The 17,150-nt window shown below is 39.8% G+C and overlaps 1 protein-coding gene across 2 annotated transcripts; it reads right to left on the bottom strand.

The window, feature by feature from the left end:
• Nucleotides 1-1,301: 1,301 nt before the first annotated feature.
• Nucleotides 1,302-16,559, bottom strand: map3k14a (mitogen-activated protein kinase kinase kinase 14a). 2 transcript variants are annotated; one of them, XM_012878989.3, is made up of 16 exons: nt 16,476-16,559; nt 9,712-9,993; nt 9,557-9,632; nt 9,265-9,463; nt 8,307-8,696; nt 8,096-8,230; nt 7,847-7,976; nt 7,456-7,584; nt 6,369-6,473; nt 6,120-6,277; nt 5,887-6,037; nt 2,990-3,295; nt 2,788-2,897; nt 2,394-2,523; nt 2,201-2,301; nt 1,302-2,115 (listed from the first exon to the last, which is right to left on the bottom strand). In XM_012878989.3, exons 2-16 carry the CDS (start codon nt 9,977-9,979, stop codon nt 1,894-1,896), a joined length of 2,610 nt encoding a protein of 869 aa, XP_012734443.2. In that variant the 5' UTR covers nt 9,980-9,993; nt 16,476-16,559; the 3' UTR covers nt 1,302-1,893. The 2 variants fall into 2 exon arrangements, with proteins under 2 accessions (XP_012734443.2, XP_012734453.2); XM_012878999.3 differs by lacking the exon at nt 16,476-16,559 and adding an exon at nt 12,394-12,530.
• Between the last annotated feature and the right edge of the window lie 591 nt (nt 16,560-17,150).

The raw sequence follows: 17,150 nt of genomic DNA, 5'->3' as shown, positions 1-17,150 counted from the left end.
CCCATAACTGTCATAATATGACGTTTTTCCCATAATATTACCACTTTTGTCTTTTATTTATTTATTTATTTTATTCTCCTATGACTTTTCTTTCTCACATTAGTAATTTTATCTCTTTAATACTCCCCCAAAAAGTCTATTGTTGATCCGTGTCTATACCGGATCTTTAAAGGTTCAAACGGTTTTAGAGCAATTTTTAGATTTTCCCAATTAATTCTGATATGTACACACACACACACACACATATATATATATATATATATATATATATATATATATATATATATATATATATATATATAGCATCATCAGTGCCGTGTGAGCGGGTGTTTTCTACAGCTGGAGAAGTTATATCTAAAAAGTGTAACAGACTCAATATCAAAATGTTGAAATAACTTATTTTTTTAATAAAAATTTGTAAAAAAAAAAAAAAAAAAAAATGCCAGTCCTCAAGCATCCTCATTCACAACATGTTTACTTAGAGGTTATTTCGTTATGATACAGGTTCACATTACTTATTGCTTGTATCAAAAAAATCTAAGATATTATAAATTTTATGAAATTTGATAAAAATTAAAATAATGAAATTATAAAATAATACATGCAACATACAATGACTTAAATTGTATTATTGTGTATATTAGGTCATCAAATCAGTGTCAGTTAAGCCAGTCGACTAGGTTGCCTGTAGGGATTTTTAAGGTCCAGCAGGTATTCAGTGACACAGTATCGATACAATACAGTTTGGAAACGTGTCGAAACGCTTCATGACGCCTCATCGACCCACCACTACTTGGCATCATTTGAAAAATAAGCTTCCAGAGGGGGAAAAAAAACATGTCGGTTGAGGTTCAGTGAGACGTTTCCGCTGTCAATGATGATTTGGGTTACCATGTCATCTGCTGTCAGTCCACAGTCAATGCAGCAATCTACCAGGATATTTTATAGCACTTCAATACCTCCTGGTACTGACAAGCCACTTGAAGATTCTGATTTAATTTTCTAGTAGGACCTGGAATCTGGCCACACTGCCAAAGGTACCAAAATCTGGTTCAAAGACCACGGTGTTACTGCTTGATTGGCCAGCAAACTCACCTAACCTGAACGCCATAGAGAAATCAATGGATCATTGTCAAGGTGGCACACCAGAACCAACACAGATGACCCGAAGGTCAATGCAACCTGAGCTTCCTGAATCCCTCAGAACCAGAGGCTGATCGCCTCATGCCACACCACATTGATTCAGTAATCCATGGAAAATACTGACTGCCGAAAAATGAGCAGTTTTTAGACGCCTGATATTTGTGTTTAAAACATTTTATTGATTTATGTAATATTCACATTTCCTGAAACACTGAATTTTGGAACAGGAAATAAAGGCATGAAATACTTCCAATACTTGAATCCGTACGAAGTTCCACTTTATGAAATGAGTGACAAAAAAAATTGGAACCTTTTCACAATATTCCAAGTTTGACATGTCCCTTTGCATCTGAGAGCAGTAATTCACAATTAAAAAGGCAAAACAACCCTGACAGTACCAATTTGTTTGTAAAACCAGAAATATAAAAGAGTCATGTTAACTGTTTCACAGTAATTTGTTTGCCCAAACTTTCACGTGGCTCTCTACAAAACACATTATTCATTGTAAACATAATAAAACTGAATGGACTAAATACAGCATTGAGTCACAACATGGCTTTAACAGATGAAAACAGCTGTTCACAAATTCAGCATAATTCAGCAAATTTATTGCCTCAAAAAGGTAAGTAACAAAAAGTCAAATGTAAACATCACAAGACAAAAACGCTACAAAATTAACCATTATAAGATATTTTTGTTGAAGCTGTTACTACTTTTAAAGCACAGTTTAAAACAGCACTGGCTTTTGAATCAGTTCAGAACGGAGTAAATCTGTGGCTCTTTAGCCAGCGGCGGGTGAGGATGAGGAGTCTTGCTCGTCTCCAACGCTCCATCCCTGACCCTCCACCTCCACGCTGAGCTGAAGTCTGGGGCAGGAACACAGCGGAGCTCCAGACCAGATTCCAGCACCTCCTCATCGTGACCGATCTGCTGGCCGTGCTGCGTCTCCAGGGTGAACACCCGCTCTGAAATCTAGAACAGAAACCACCCTTTAACACGCCGTCCTGTGATAAATCGCTTTGACGCGTGAAGGTGTGTGAAAGCTGCCGACGCCAACCTGATCACTGATGCCAGTGGCGATGTGGCCGACCTTCACCCGCCGTTTCTCTCTGATCTGAATTCTTTTCCTGCTGAAGTCTCTGATGCAGACGTCCACCCCTGTACAGAAAGCAAAGACACCGGCGTGTGTGGGTTTTGGACTATATTGGACGGTTTGGAGGAAGGACAGATGTTTCTGGGTTTTATCTCACCTTCAAAGCAGCAGGGCGGTGTCTGACCAAGCAGATCTAAACTGAAGACCTGCACATCTGGTTGACTGTTATAGGAGCAGAAACCGGAGCTGTAATCATCCCCAGGGCTGAGGGACCAGCGTCCAGAGTCCTTTGAGGAATAAAATTCAGCCAGTTAAACAGATTTGTGGTAAATTATAAAACAGTTCTACAAAATAGTTTTTTTCTTTTCTGTGTCTTTAATGGCTTTATTACACCTATTCTATCAGGCATCGCTATATATTAAATCAGAGCTTTTTCATGACTATTAAGGGATTTTAAAAGTGCACACAAGTCATTATATCTTAGTCTCAGCCCACATGGTAAGTCATTTACTGACAACTCAAATGTTAACTTTTTGAACTATTTGAGGTACCTTTTTATCGCGTAGTTCCCAGTTGGAATGATGGTCACTATTAATACAAGACAGGAGCTGCTCCTGCATCTCAGCAGAAGGAAGCTGGGACAGACTGCTCAGGTAGAAGTCTGAAAACAAGCAACAGAAGAGCGTGAGCCGAGTTTTAGCATCAAATCAAACATACGACGATGACCACATCACTGGATATTAAACAATTCACCTCGCTCCAGTTTGCGGAGCTCAAGCTCAGGCACAGTGGAGACCTTGTTTCTCTTGATGTTTGGCTCGGGGATGAACATCTGTGAAGTGTTGCATGACTCTCGTTTTGGGTCACTGGGGCTGGTCTCCACGTCGTTCTGAACCATTTTGTCTTTTGTTCTTAGGCCTGTTATGACTTTGTCAGCAGACTTCATGTGTTCCTCAAAATCACTACTGCTGTTGATGGGGTGCAGGTCATCAGGCGGTTTGTTTGGAACATAGAGGGGCTCTGTGTAGGGTCCCTGGACTGAGCTGCTTAATCCTCCAACTGCAGTAAAAAAAAAAAACAACATATACACTTGAGTTACACTCTTCATTCACCATCTCACAGATCAGATACGGTCCTAACACCTTTCAAACTTGCTGGAAAAGTACAATAAACCAACCCAGTGTCCTGGTTTTCTTCTGCTAAATTACAAACCCACTGGACTACATTTTTGAGATGATTAAGAACGGCAATATATGTACAGACGAATCAGGGTTGATGAAAGCTTTTATTCAATGGGTGCCCAATTCCAGTCCTGAAAGATTCTCTGTCCTGCAACTTTTGGACACATCCCTTCTTTAACAAACCTGAATCAAAGGACTCAAATGCCTCACCCGTGTCTTTCAGCTCTGCAGAGGCATAGTTATCAGCCATTAAATTAATATAGGTGTGTTGGATGAGGGATAAATCTAGAAGTCGAGGGATAAGCAGCTCCTGAAGACTTGAGTAGTACAGCAAGGTTTCCTTTAGGATTTTTATAAACTGTGGTGGTGTGTTTGTGTGTGTGGGTAACAAATGTATTTGTTCTTACATTTGTTACCAAGACTGTGGGTGAGCTTTTGCCATGACAAAAAAGTTAATAACATAGTTATTAAGTGTGTTTGGAACTAAAAAAATTGCCTTTACAAAATAATTAATGAATTTTAATACACTGCCTGAATCCACACTACATAACACTACTTAGAAAACAAGACAGAGACACACAAAGTGAACAAGGTGAATAAGTGACTGAAGCTGAGTGTGAACCAAATTCAGGGAATAATTTTAGTGCAACAGTTTCAAAAACAGAAACTACATTTAATTGACGAGGCAGGAGCCGCTGTGGTGTGCCTGTGAGACAGCGCTGAGGGAAGTGGGAACTCTCATGGCAGGTCTCACTACAGTGACTCCAGAACGACTGGTGCTATCGGTAAAGTCACCATTAAAAGAAAAACGTCACTAAAAGTCGCTTGTTGCTTTTTGAAAGAAAATTTCTAGAGGGGTCGGTCGCTAAATGTAGCTACAAGGACGCTAAATAGGAAAACATAGGACTGTCGTCGCTAGTTTTCCTTCCCTCCTGAGAGCCGTGGAACAAAGTATTCAAGAGCCAACTTTGCAGCCAGGCAGGAAGAAGCGGGAGCTGTTGGTTTTTAAAAAATAAAGTATATTTTAACGTAAATTATATTTAAATTAATTTCCAACTCAAATTAAGGTTAGTAGAAGTTCATAAATATAGGCTATACACAAAATATGGTAACTGTTCTTACTGACAACTCAGTTAGGGTTATAGGATAAAAACCACGTCTTGACTAGGCTGAACAATTAATCGCATTTTCAATATAATCGCGATTTAAAAAAACGCAATTTCCAAATCGCAGAGTCTGCAATTTTTGGCTCTGTAAGAATTAGGGAATTAGACACGTCCATTAGGTGTTGGTAAAGTGGGTTTGCCTCCACATGGAAGGGAAGACAGTTGCAGCAGTGAGATAATCTAATTTTATTACTTGTTTTAGAGTTTATATAATCATGCATAGCATTAAGTACAGGTCAATCAGTTTAATACATAGACTTGCTTGTTGGTTGCACTTTATGTTCAACAAGTATTGATGTCCAAATCAACTAAAAGCTCTTCTCTTGAACAATATTCTGATTAATAGAAACATTAAAAGTTCTTATTTTAAATAGTTTTGGTTTACAAACATCTTTATTTAGAGGGCATTTTTGTTGCTTGTGGTTAATGCGGAGAAAAGTCAAAATTGCAATTTTGGTTGAATTATATCGTAGGTAGAACGCAATCATTTCTGCTCTGAGTTTAGATGCTGTGGGTCTTTTAGCAACTAATCTGCACAGCGAGGAAACAAATTGATTTGTTGTTTGTATATGTTTAAAAAGACATGATAAATTAAACTAGGGGGAAAACTTGCATTAAATCGCAATATTAAGAAAAGAAATCGCAATTAGATTATTTTCCAAAATCGTTCAGCCCTAGTCTTGACAACAAAACATGAATTTTGACAAAAAAGTAAGGGAGATAGAGGGATGGAAGTAAGCTCCGCCTCCCCCTTTTGGGGGTCTCCTAACTTGCCTGAAGTGTCCCCATCTCTCTGGGACTTACAGTTCTTGAGTTAAGCAAAAATTGTCTAAATTTGACCCAAAAATGGTCATAAGTCCTCGTAGGAAGGTCACAGCTCTTTCGAACTTGGTTCATTGTACTCCTCTCTTCAAGCCAGATCCTCAGACACCCAACGCGTGACAAAAGAAAATTAAAAATTGTTATAACTTTGACTAGGAAGTTGGTTCCCCGTGCTCGGGGTGTCCCCCTGAGTCCGTAGACATGTCATTTGTCATGGTTCATGGACTTGGGACTCATATGCTTTACCATGCATTTGAAAACAATTATTTTGTAGCGGAAATCCTGTACAGCTTTGTAAAATCTATGATTTAAGATCTAATTTACTTTCTTTGCAATCACAGGGACCTGATAGACCGTAAGGTTATTGGATCTCTACCAGTAGAGTGTTTGACCCCCAGGAGCAAAGCTTCACTCTTGCATGTGTCCTAAATAGCGTGAAAACAGCCAAAACGAAAGAAAGTACACCAAAGCTTATCTTTACCTTCTTTTAGAGCTCTGTCAGTTTTTTCCTTGAGCTGAGATGCCGATGGCCTCTTGACTGGATCCTTCTGGAGTCCAGCTTTTAAAACTTCAGCCGTGAGAGGGCTGCAGTCAGGTGGGATCTCTCCGACTGGCGGAGGCTCGTTTGCGATCTATGTACACAAAAGACACTTTAGTTAAGGTTTGATACGAACGACCAGAGGAGCAGATCAACTGGGTGAGCGTGAGAAGCACCTTCAGGTAGAGTCTACAGGTGTAGTATCTGGTCCACGGCTGACAGCCATTCAGCATGTGGAGCAACATGCAGCAGCTGCTCCACACATCTGCTTTGGCTCCACGGGGCTCTCCTTTCACAATCTCAGGGGCCATGTGGGTCTCCGTGCCCTTCAGGTCTGTTCAGAAGACGGGAAAACGGTACATTCAGGCAGGACTGGATACATTCCACACCAGACAGCTGACTGGCTAAAGCTGCACAATGTTTACCTCGGGAACCGCTGAGGCTCTGGCCCTGCTTGTCGAGTTTCTCTGCGTGTCCAAAGTCGCACAGGAAGGTGTCTCTCCCGTCTTCTGACAGCAACACGTTGTCAGCTGTGAGAAGCAAGCAGAGCCATTAACCTTTGCGCAGCTCAGCGGCCTCGCGCATGCCTCGTTTTAGCTGAAATAATCAGAAATAAGGCCGCCGGAGCGACCTTAGACAGCCTATGATCAGCTCTGAACGGAGGGGTGAGACTGCTGTTACTCTTGTTTTTATTGTAGTGTCCTGACCACCAGGTGGCGCCTCAGCTTTTAAAACAAAGCATCGTGCTTGTCTGCTGTTCTGCTTTGTTTCATCTGTTGCACTTCCTCCTTTAGACTTCTCTTTCGGTTTTCTGTTTCCTCCTTTTGTCCTTCCCCCTCTTTTTCTACTTGAACCCTTTCTTCTGCATTTGTCTCGCTTTCTGTACTCGTTTTCTTTTCTTCGCTCTACTCGTCTGGCTGAGTGCTTCCTGCTCCTCTACCCATCCCCCATAACCCACCCCCCCCTTTGCTTTCTTGCCGTCCTGATCGAGTGCACATGCGCCTTGCCGAAGAGTGGCCGTGACTCACGCTGTGGGAAATTCCCAGCCCGTCAGCAGCACACAGGTGCTTTAAGATCAAATCTGTAGCTATGACACTTCTATTCCACACAACAACTAAACAAAGACACAAATTATTCAGAGGAATACTAAGTAAAAACTTTTCTTACTTTCTCTGCATATTTTCCAGTCGATACTATGAGAAGTGAGAGAGTTCATATATTTAAGGGGTTTGTAGAGTTATACCAATCTTTGGAGTTTCTTCCTGATATTTAAAAGTGATGATTCAGTCATAAAGTTAACAACAATAACAAAAATATGCCTGTTTGTCACGCTTTAAGTGGAAGAAAGCAAATACCTTTACCTTTTGTCGTCACATTAGTCTATTAAAACTTAAAGATTAATCGAATTTCCTTTTTTCTGTTTATGTCAAGAGATCAATCGGTTTTCTCCCTCGCGTCGATCACATTTGTAGCTTTAGGATAACTCAGCTCAGGCTTTTTAAAAATACACACCTTTAATGTCTAAATGTGCCACTTTCTTCTGTGCTAGGTATTCCAGGGCAGTTAAAACCTGGGAGTGGTAGTGAAGACTTAAGTCCTCTGGCAGTCGGCCACGCGCCATAATCAGCTGACCCAGGGAGCCTGGACACAACAGAAACAGCCACAGTCTTGTGAAAAGCTTTATGATAAAGTTTGAAAAGGTCCATGTATTATTGTAAAAATGTAGTAGTCTGAACTGCAGAAATTAAAGGAATATTAATAGTAATTTCTTGCATTGCAGAATTATCCACTTATACAAATTCTATCCTCGTTTCAGTACATCTGAGCACCAGCTGCACGTAGCTGTGATACTCTCAACGAAATGTGATTTTTGTTAAACAGGAAAAAGCGAGGCTTTGGTTACCCGATTTTTCTTCCATTAAAAGGACAACATTTGGTCCATCTCTGATCACTCCAAAGAGCTCAGTGATACGAGGAGATCTGAGGGCACTCCACGCACCCACCTCCTCACTGCTGAATCTCTTCAGAGCAATCTGTGTTTAAAAGAAAAAAAAAAAAAAAACGGAGATACAGAACAAATTCTACATGTTACCCTTTTAAATCAGACACTGGAAAGGGAAACGAAAAAGGTTGGCAATATAAGCAAGTTTACCTTTTTGGCTGCAAATCTGAATCCGGTGTTGACATCCTGAGCACTGTGGACCTCGCCGTAGGAGCCTTCTTTGATAAAACGTGAGAGAGTATACTCGCTTCCCTCCTTGTATTCATACTCCACGAGGTGGAATTTCTTTTAGGAAAAGGACAATTTTAATTTCATGTAAACAACTTTTGGAAAAAAAATGAAGAGAAAGATAATGACATACATCATGGTAGAAGATAATCCCTTCATTGCACTCAGAATCAGCTGCAAAAAGCTCCTCTTCCTCCTCCCTAGCCTCACTCTCCACTTCTTTGAAAAATGGCCCCGCGTAGCAAGGATCTGCCTCGCTCACAACGCCTCTGAGGCCTGCGAGGGCGAGGGAGCAGTCTCCCTCACTGCTGAAGGAGTCCGAGCTGATGTCCTGCTCGTACGACTGGAACTTGGGGAGCCGGGGATAGACGGGGTCAGGCCAGTTCAGGGGAGAGCAGCTTGAGCCGGTCGGGTAGAGCTGTCTGTTGTAGAGAGGGTTGCCAGACTCCTGCTCCACCAAGCTTTCAACGCTGCTACAGCGGGATGAGCTGAAGCTGCTAATTCCTCCAATGGAGAACTCCTCCTACAGCAGATAAGCAAAAAAAAAAAAAAAAGTCAAATTTTAACGTTTTCATGCTTAGAAGCTGAAAATTCAACGGACACGACGTTCAGCGTTTCACTTCCGCATCTTTAGCCAAGGGGATGTTGAGAGGCTGAGCATCAGACTTCCAGAAAATGTGGCATTGCACATCCTTTAAAATCCCTTCCAATATAAATATCACAGCATAGAATCAACCCAGTGTTTAAAAACAAGTAAATGTTCTAATGGATAAGCTGGGATTTAATAGATGATTTAACAGGAATGTTCCTAGTGAAGGCAGGAAGTCTGAAGCAGCAAAATGCTGGCAGATGCTGGGCAGAAACCAAGCAATCAAGATCTTTCCACGTCCACGTAATGCAATCAGTGCTAGGTTACACTTAATCCAATCAGTGCTTACCCTAAATATGACATAATTCATGGTTAAGGTAATCAGAGACTGCTGATTACATAGCAGTGTCTTACTCTAATATGAGCTAAATTCAGTTACCATCAAGTTGCCGCTATGCCAATAAGTGTTTGAGTAGAAATAGAAAAAAGAAACTGTTCTCACCTGGATCAGGCCACTCTCTTGTTCAGGGACACCGGAGGGAATCCGATGTCTCCGCCGCTGCTTCTCCTTTCCCTTCCCCTGCTTTTTTCTCTTTCCTTTGCTCTTTTGCTTTCTTTGGCTCTTCCTATCCAGCGTTGGATGAGCCTCTTGAGAAGAGGCTGGAATTGGGCACGCCACATGGTTGTGGTCTGAGGAAATGCTAAGCAGCACAAATTCGGGTTATTTTCATTCATTTTATCACATAGATGAGTGAGGAAAACCGTAACGAGCTCTGAGACACACACGGACGTACCTGGTAAAACAATTTGGGAAGGCGACGAATCTTTCAGAGCAGGAGGGACTGAATTCCTGGGAGTCCTGAGTTTCACCTAATAAAAATGTTGATGTTAGTGTCCAGGCACACTCGGTAGAAACATTGTATCCTCAAAATTATGAAAATATATTTACATTCAGCCTGAGCAATGATGGTAGAAGTCTTTATTGGCATTTCTCCAACTTGCTCTGCAGTTCCACGTGTCAGGAGTTTATTTATCAGTGGCGTCTGAATCCACTCTGCTTCCTGGACGTTGCCCAGTTTGCTGTCCTTCCCTTCATCTTCCTCCTCCTCCGTCTCCTGCTCCTTGCTGGAGCTGGGCGGATAGGACCCCTTCAGCTCGGTTTTGGGAGAACCGGAGAACGGAGCGGTTGAATTGAAAAGCCTCTGCCTCACCGCCATTTTATCTTATCGATCTGGAAAAGAGAGAACCTCAAGTCAAACGCTTTTTAAGTTGTACCGATAAGTGAAAGCCAAAAGGTCAGTTACACAGAAGTGCCTTTACTGTCCCACAATGGGGAAATGTGACAACGGCAATAACAAGTAGAAGACACCGACCTTGCACACAAGCAGGACTGGGCGATACATTGAATAATTCTAATTTACAATTTAATTGTTGGAAAAATATGGATTTTATTTTGCTAATGCACTCATTGGGCTTCCATGAAGAGAATAGCATGCAATGTTAACTATATGTTCTATCTCAAAATGTTGTAAAGAGGAAACTTTTTACCATAATACATGACACTTTAATTTACTTATTTTTTTTAGTTAGTTTAAAGTTACAGAAGCGAAGTGAAGCCTGTTCTTAGCTCACTAGCTAGAGATGCACCGATACGATACCCGGATCGTATATCGGCTCCGATATTGACCAATTAGCTGGATCGGATATCGGATGATTGATGCCGATTCAGCATTCCATATCTAGTCATTTCATTTTTTATTAATACCATACAGCGATACAGTTACGACGATCTAGTCATTTCAATTCTATGTTTGCAACAGCGGTAACGCAGAGCACACACAGCAGCTAGCGATGAGCAAACACAGCGCACCATGGAGCCGGTGCCACACCGAGCCAAGTCTGCCATTCGGAAACATTTCAAACTTGATACGCCAACAAGTCCGACTGCAACATGCAGCATCTGCAATGCATAAGTGGCGAGGGGGTGATAAGGCTGGTAAATTCAACACCACAAACTTAAATAAGCACCTCCAAAAGCAACATGCTAAAAGAACATGCAGAACTTTTTTTTTTAACAATGTTTATTTTTTAAGCCTGATAACTTCACTCAAATGCAAGATTTACAGTTTATCCATTCAACAGTAGTATCGGATCGGTATCGGCCGATACGCTTAGCCCAGATAACGTTTTGCTATATTTGCATTGTTTACAATGGCAGGTCGGCCATCTTGTTTTACAGGCGTGTGTTTAGTTGCACTTTGAATTGAGGTTAACGTCCAGATGAAGTGCTTGACATAAAAGCACGTTTGTAAAATAATTTCTTTAATCTGTTTTTGTGAAACAAAAATCTGTTAATTGGATTTGGTATAATAAAACTGGAGATTTATATTTTTAAGCTATATCGCCCAGATCTTCACACAAGATGAATTAAGGTGAACAAAAATCTATTTAAAGTTAACATGATGCACTTTCATTATTTTACAGAGCCCCTTTTAATAAGTCTTGTATATTTCAAGAAGGGAATCCTTCAAGAAAGAGCTAGTTTCTATTTTGACCAACTCAATGCCTTGATTATTGGAAATTTAACAGGCAATGGTATTTCATATAACAGGTGACTTCTGAACTCTGTGTCATAATGGATTTGCAGCATTTCTATACATTCACATGGTTGCCTCTTCCAGCAAAGTGTGATACCTAAATGAATACCAATTTCTTTGAAGTGGGTTAGCACATTTTTTTAGAGACTATTTTTATAGTTTTATACAAAAAAAAAAAAGGAATGACCAAATACATACATTTTAAATTCAACCATTCAACAAGTGTTCTTGTTTTTAAAGGGCATTTAACAAATTTAGCAAATTGTGAATGAGGAGCTCCGATTAAACAGAAAACTGCAGCAAGTGTTTCACGTCATCAACTGGGCAAACACTTTCTTTGCTTTTTATAGCCCAATTTAACGTCAACATATTAGGTTATGCAATTCAAGCGCCCGACAACAAATAGAAAGACTTGAATATCGAGTTAAAGCTAAACTCTGAACGTCTGCAGCGATACAGGAAATTAAACCCTGGCCTTGTTGTGAGGGTTGCAGCGGTCTAATTAAAACCAAGTACTATTCTTTTCAGTCAAATTAATTATATTAGGTAAGACACGGACTGAATTACCAACAGAGACCTGCATAAGAGAGGCGAGCTGGACTTGTACAACAAATAGATTTGAACCAAAAGTTCACCTGAGTTGAAAATGAGGAGAGGCAGTTGCAGCTTGTTGCATCACTGCATTCCCTGATCGCCAAGATTAACACTCAAATCTTGATTCGAACAATTTGAAACACCCACATAGCTCTACTCTATTTTATCACATTAAACTACCAAAACGCACCTACAACCAAACCGGTGTCCGAAGTTTTAAATAAGCGTGACTAGACTTTGCATATTACCTTCACCGCCGACTTCATGCACGGCAACTTCTCTGAGAACAATGCGGTTAAAATGTTACTTCCGTATAACATCTCTGCACCGCCACGCCCCGGTTACACAGAAAGGAAATCCAAAAAAGAAAAAAAAAAGAAAAAAGAAGAAGCAATAAAAACACCTCTGTATGCATGAGGCGGAGCGCTGTAAACACGTACCGACAGATTCTGGTCCTAACTGCTACCTCTCCCCCGGCGTCCGCTCTCAATCGCCTCAAAGACATTCACCGTGTTCGCCGTCTGCCTTCCTTATCCTTCATGGTTTTCAGCAACGCCGCAAAAGCTCAGCCTCTGCTGCTCGGCTCTCTACTTTGTTTGATGCTGGCCGCCAGCCAAACAGGGGAGGAGCTGGCTCACTTGACTTATGGGAAATGGAGCTACACTTCCCCATATTCCCCCCCTCCTCCTCCTCCTCCTTCCCACTCCGTTACGGCTAGTTTGCTCCCTCTGCCTTCCAACTATAAAAGGATAACGTGTTATCCTGTAACCGGTGTCCTAAATAACCGATAATGGCTCTGGCGGACAATTAACTGTGGTAAAAGCAGAATGCCAGCTTTCAAATATCATTATGTAAGATTTTAATCACACAGAATAAGAGCAAGGTACAATGCTGGCGTTTCAGATAAAGCAGAATCCCTTTTAAGTGCCGAGTAGCTTCGCACGACTTTACTCTCAATTTTAAGTACAATACGCAAAAAAAAGTAAATAGAAATATTTTTCTTGTAAGTGTGAATAAATGCATGTTCGTCAAAAAAGAGGACTGGTGCAAAATGGATAAGTACAAACAAGTTGTTTGCCAAGTAACTACCAGGCAATGTTTAAATGTCACATTTCTCTGCATCTGACTCATCGGTTGGGATGAGTTTCTGACTCATCGTAGACATCCTGAAATGTGAACAGATTTTTCACCTTTCGCACAAGTTTGATGAGCGCTGCAGCTCTCCCACGTCACGTCACGCCACCATGCATTTCGCCTTACACTTAAATAAAAACACACTGCCTTTGTACGACTCCAGACAAAACCTTGGGATCACAGTGAGGAAATCGTCAACAACATCTAACATTTGGAGCGAGCATATGAGCTGTCTGCTCTATCTATCTGACACAATCTCACTTTCTTTCCTCTTGAGCAGCGAAACGACTCACTTCGAAACCACTAATGCACACAGGAAATTCGGAGCACAGTCTGGCTCGGCTGCACGCCACAAACAAACAAACAAAAAAAAACAACATTTTTTTTATGCACCGATAAGAAATAATACAGCGATGTACAGAAAACTTAAAGTTTGTGGACTAAGAGCCAAAACACACAAAAACAGGCGATCAACAACTCAGTAAATCTATTTTTCTGAATAGATCTTGCTTTGTCTTCGCTGCTTTTTCTACTTTACTATGTTTTTCTTTTTGATTTTCATTTCTTAATTTGTTTAGTGTTTCTGTTTCCTTTACTTAGTAATGTACTTTTTATCCCCTCAAGTAACACCAACACTCCTTATAAAGGTTTAATAACAGGTGGCAGTATCACTAGCTATGTTTACATGCACAAAATTTCACGATCGGGTTAAAATGTAATCGGATTAAATAAGCGGATTGCGCCGTTTATATGGGCACACAATCAATCCGATCATAACTTGCGTGTATATGCACCTGGGTTTATTCAGAATAGAACCACTCTGACATGCGCAGTTATCAAATTCTCCTAAAAAAAAAAGAAGAAAAGTACTTCAGTCTTTTCTAAACAGCAAAAAATCGTAAAACATAGCAGTATTACACAAGTTTGTTTGTCCTCCGAGTGCCCAGGCTGGACTTGCAAGATGTTCTAATTACGGTTAAATTGTTACTGAGTAAGCAACAATTTTGAGCTCTTTTGCTGGTAAAGATTCTCAGTCATCCAGGTCATGGTCATTCCAAAAAAAGTAAAAAAAACAAAGCAACTGGACTTGTTTTCCGTAGTTGAAAATATGTCCAGTTGCTTTGTTTTTTTATTTTTTTTGGTTTGAGCTCTTTTATTTTTCCGAACAGAAAGGTTGTTATCGGGAGCCACGACAGTTTTGCTTCCTGACATATTTCTGCCACTAACCGACGCAGAAATTCGTCACGTTTACGTCGGCCGCACATGCGCACTCGGGTCAGTTTGCCACATTCGGAATAACTTGAGCCTGACAAGCGTTTATTTGCACGTTTATCGGATTTCCAAGTCGGCATAAACCACCCCTTTCATTGGGATTCCAATTTTATTCCTATTGAGCTCAATCGGATCATCATATTCCAAGCGGCTTGTTTACATGACGCTGTTTTATTCGGATCGGACCTTTATTCCGATTACTTTTGTCCATGTCAACGTAGCTTGTGTTTAATCAGTAGAGCTATGCTTGTATTGCAACATTTCTAATAACAGGGCCAAGGAGTCCAACACAATTAAGCTATGTAATAGCAATTTCGTATTTGCAGAAATCACTTTTTTTGTTTCAATGAGGGGTGGGAGATAAATTGATTTTTAGCAATTTATTTTAATTAGAAATTGATGAGGATTACTTTTTTGGATGAGTATGCAATGTTCAATATGTTTGAGGAAATGTATTGTCAAAATACTCTAAACAGACAACTTTTTCACCCTAAGATAAGGCCCTTTTTTTTAAGTTAGTTTCAAGTTACGCAAGTGAAGTGAAGCCTGTTCTTAGATGCATACTCGAAACTAGCTAATTGTGTAAAACCACTAGCAGCAAACGTTTTGTTATATTTTCCTTGTTTGCGTTGGCAGGGCCTGCCATTTTGTTTTACAGGCCTGTTTCACAGCTGGTATTTAGTTGCACTTTGAATGCAGGTCAACTCCCCGGTGAGACGATTGAAATAAAACAAAGCTTTTACAAATATTTCAGTAAATTGTTTTTATGAACAGAAATGGTGAAGAAAAAAAAAATCAGTTAATCGGATTTGGTATTGGTCAAGATGGGAGATTGTTTTTTTTAAACAAATATCGCCGGGCCCCAATTTCAACCAAACAAGAAGTTGTATGAATGCAATCGAGTTGTGTTCCTTTATTCATGATAAAATGAGGATTTCCATACTTAAGGTGGGTTGGTTGAATTTCTGGGGTTGCAGTTGTAGAAATATTAAGATATTGCCTTAGTGGGAAATCACAGGCTTTTTTAAAAAAAAAAAATGGGGAACAGTTTTATACCATCTTAAAATTAAAAGGTCAATAATGTGAACTGGAATGACTGTTGACTTTGAGTATGTACCTATTTTTGTGGGTATATGTGTATCTGCATACATATATACATAACCAGTTTGCCTCGGAAAAGTATTTGCTATAAAGCATGTACATGCCTATTGATTTGTTACTGTTAACTGTATTTGTGCTGTATCCGTTGTGTTAGTTTTTTTCTCTGTATAAATAATCAAAATGTCAGATAAAAAAAGAATAATAAATAAAAAGGATTTCTGTGCAGCTGTATGAGGCAGGGGGGGGGGGGGCTGCAAGTTTAAATATGGTAATGAACATTTAGACAATTCAGAGATGTGAAAATTGAGCAAAAACATAAAAATAATGCAACAAATTACTTAAACAAATACATTAGACACTAGAAGTTAAGCAAATGTGATTTATAGGCATACAATGTGTAGGTATGCTCAGCTGTACGTGGAAAATATAGCAAATAGGAAAAAAGTAGATTTATGGGGCGAAGGGGAGGGGGACTATGTCAATTAAGATATTTTTATATCTATTTCGTTTACTTGTCTTCTTCTGTATGCATTTATTCATTTCCTAACGTATTTCTAAGTGTATTTTTTTCTTAAGAAAGGCAAAAAGTCGTGAAGGCAGGAATCCAGAAGCTGTTTAATCAGAAACATCCGCCTCATGGGGCGGGAGGCTGTTAAAACTGCTCAGCCACACAGTAAAACACTTTTTAACCCATCTTAAACAATGATGCCCCTCAGCATTTGACGTAAAGATGAAAGCCGCACAACTTACAGAGAAGTATACTTTTACTTTAGGACACAGCTTACTTCCCTGCTGTCTTAAGTGCATTAAAAACCATAACTTCCTTCTCGCCATCTCAGCGCCATTTTATACAAACATCTTTAGCCACAGTAGTTCTCGTTTTCTGTCGAAAGGCCACGTATTATTTCGACGACGCAGTGCCATGACAGGACGAAAAATAAGAAAAGAGCCGGGGAGATGATAACCTGCCTTAGTTGTTTAACTTTACAAGAAATTAAACAAACAATCAACTCACCGTTTCCAAGGTTATTATGGGGCGTCGGCTTGATAGAAGCGCTCAACTTCTAGTCGATCTCGCTGCCTCACTTGACAGCTTCCGATTGGATTTTCACATTAAAACGGTATTTCTGTTAAAAAAGAAATTATTTAGTAGCACAACTTAACAATTTAAAAAAATGATCTCTCCTGACAATAAAGAAATATTTTATTTAAGTGTTCTTATTGTGGTTTGTGGTTTGATAATATGCCTGCATGTTTATGGAAGTGACACTGATGCATTTAATTTGAAAGTGAGGCTTGAGCAGGCTGTTTTTAGGCACCGTATAAAAAGCTTTTGGGCACCCAAGTCAGTTTCTTAAGACGCTATATGAACATGGACGTATGAACCAAAAATCCAGGGTTTACCTTGTACAAAAAATTCAAAAAAGAAGAAGAAAAAATAAAACTATAGTTAGGTTTTCGACAGATACATTTTTCCCTTCGTTTCATAAATTAGAAAAATATCTTTATGAATACATGAAACGAAAAAGTAATTTAAAATAATTAAAAGTACGGTTTGTGTTAATCCCTTTATTGGATACAAATTAATGAAAAGTGGAGTTCACATCCAGATTAAAGTAGATAACATAGTTGTTACCTATGTCCTTGATATAAAACTAGCATAAAAATAAATAAATGATTGTAAATCTCG

The sequence above is a fragment of the Fundulus heteroclitus genome, chromosome 16, assembly GCF_011125445.2.
Source record: "Fundulus heteroclitus isolate FHET01 chromosome 16, MU-UCD_Fhet_4.1, whole genome shotgun sequence".
Lineage (NCBI taxonomy): Eukaryota > Metazoa > Chordata > Actinopteri > Cyprinodontiformes > Fundulidae > Fundulus > Fundulus heteroclitus.
Note: the sequence above shows the minus strand (reverse complement) of the source record. Positions and strands in the feature narration are given on the sequence as shown.

Excerpts from the sequence above, each read along its gene's own strand:
- map3k14a (XM_012878989.3), bottom strand. The coding sequence starts at position 9,979 with ATGGCGGTGAGGCAGAGGCTTTTCAATTCAACCGCTCCGTTCTCCGGT. Across the intron at positions 6,278-6,368 it reads GAGCCTCAGCGGTTCCCGAG|ACCTGAAGGGCACGGAGACC; the intron begins GTAAACATTGTG and ends TCTTCTGAACAG. Across the intron at positions 2,898-2,989 it reads GCTCCGCAAACTGGAGCGAG|ACTTCTACCTGAGCAGTCTG; the intron begins GTGAATTGTTTA and ends GCTTGTTTTCAG.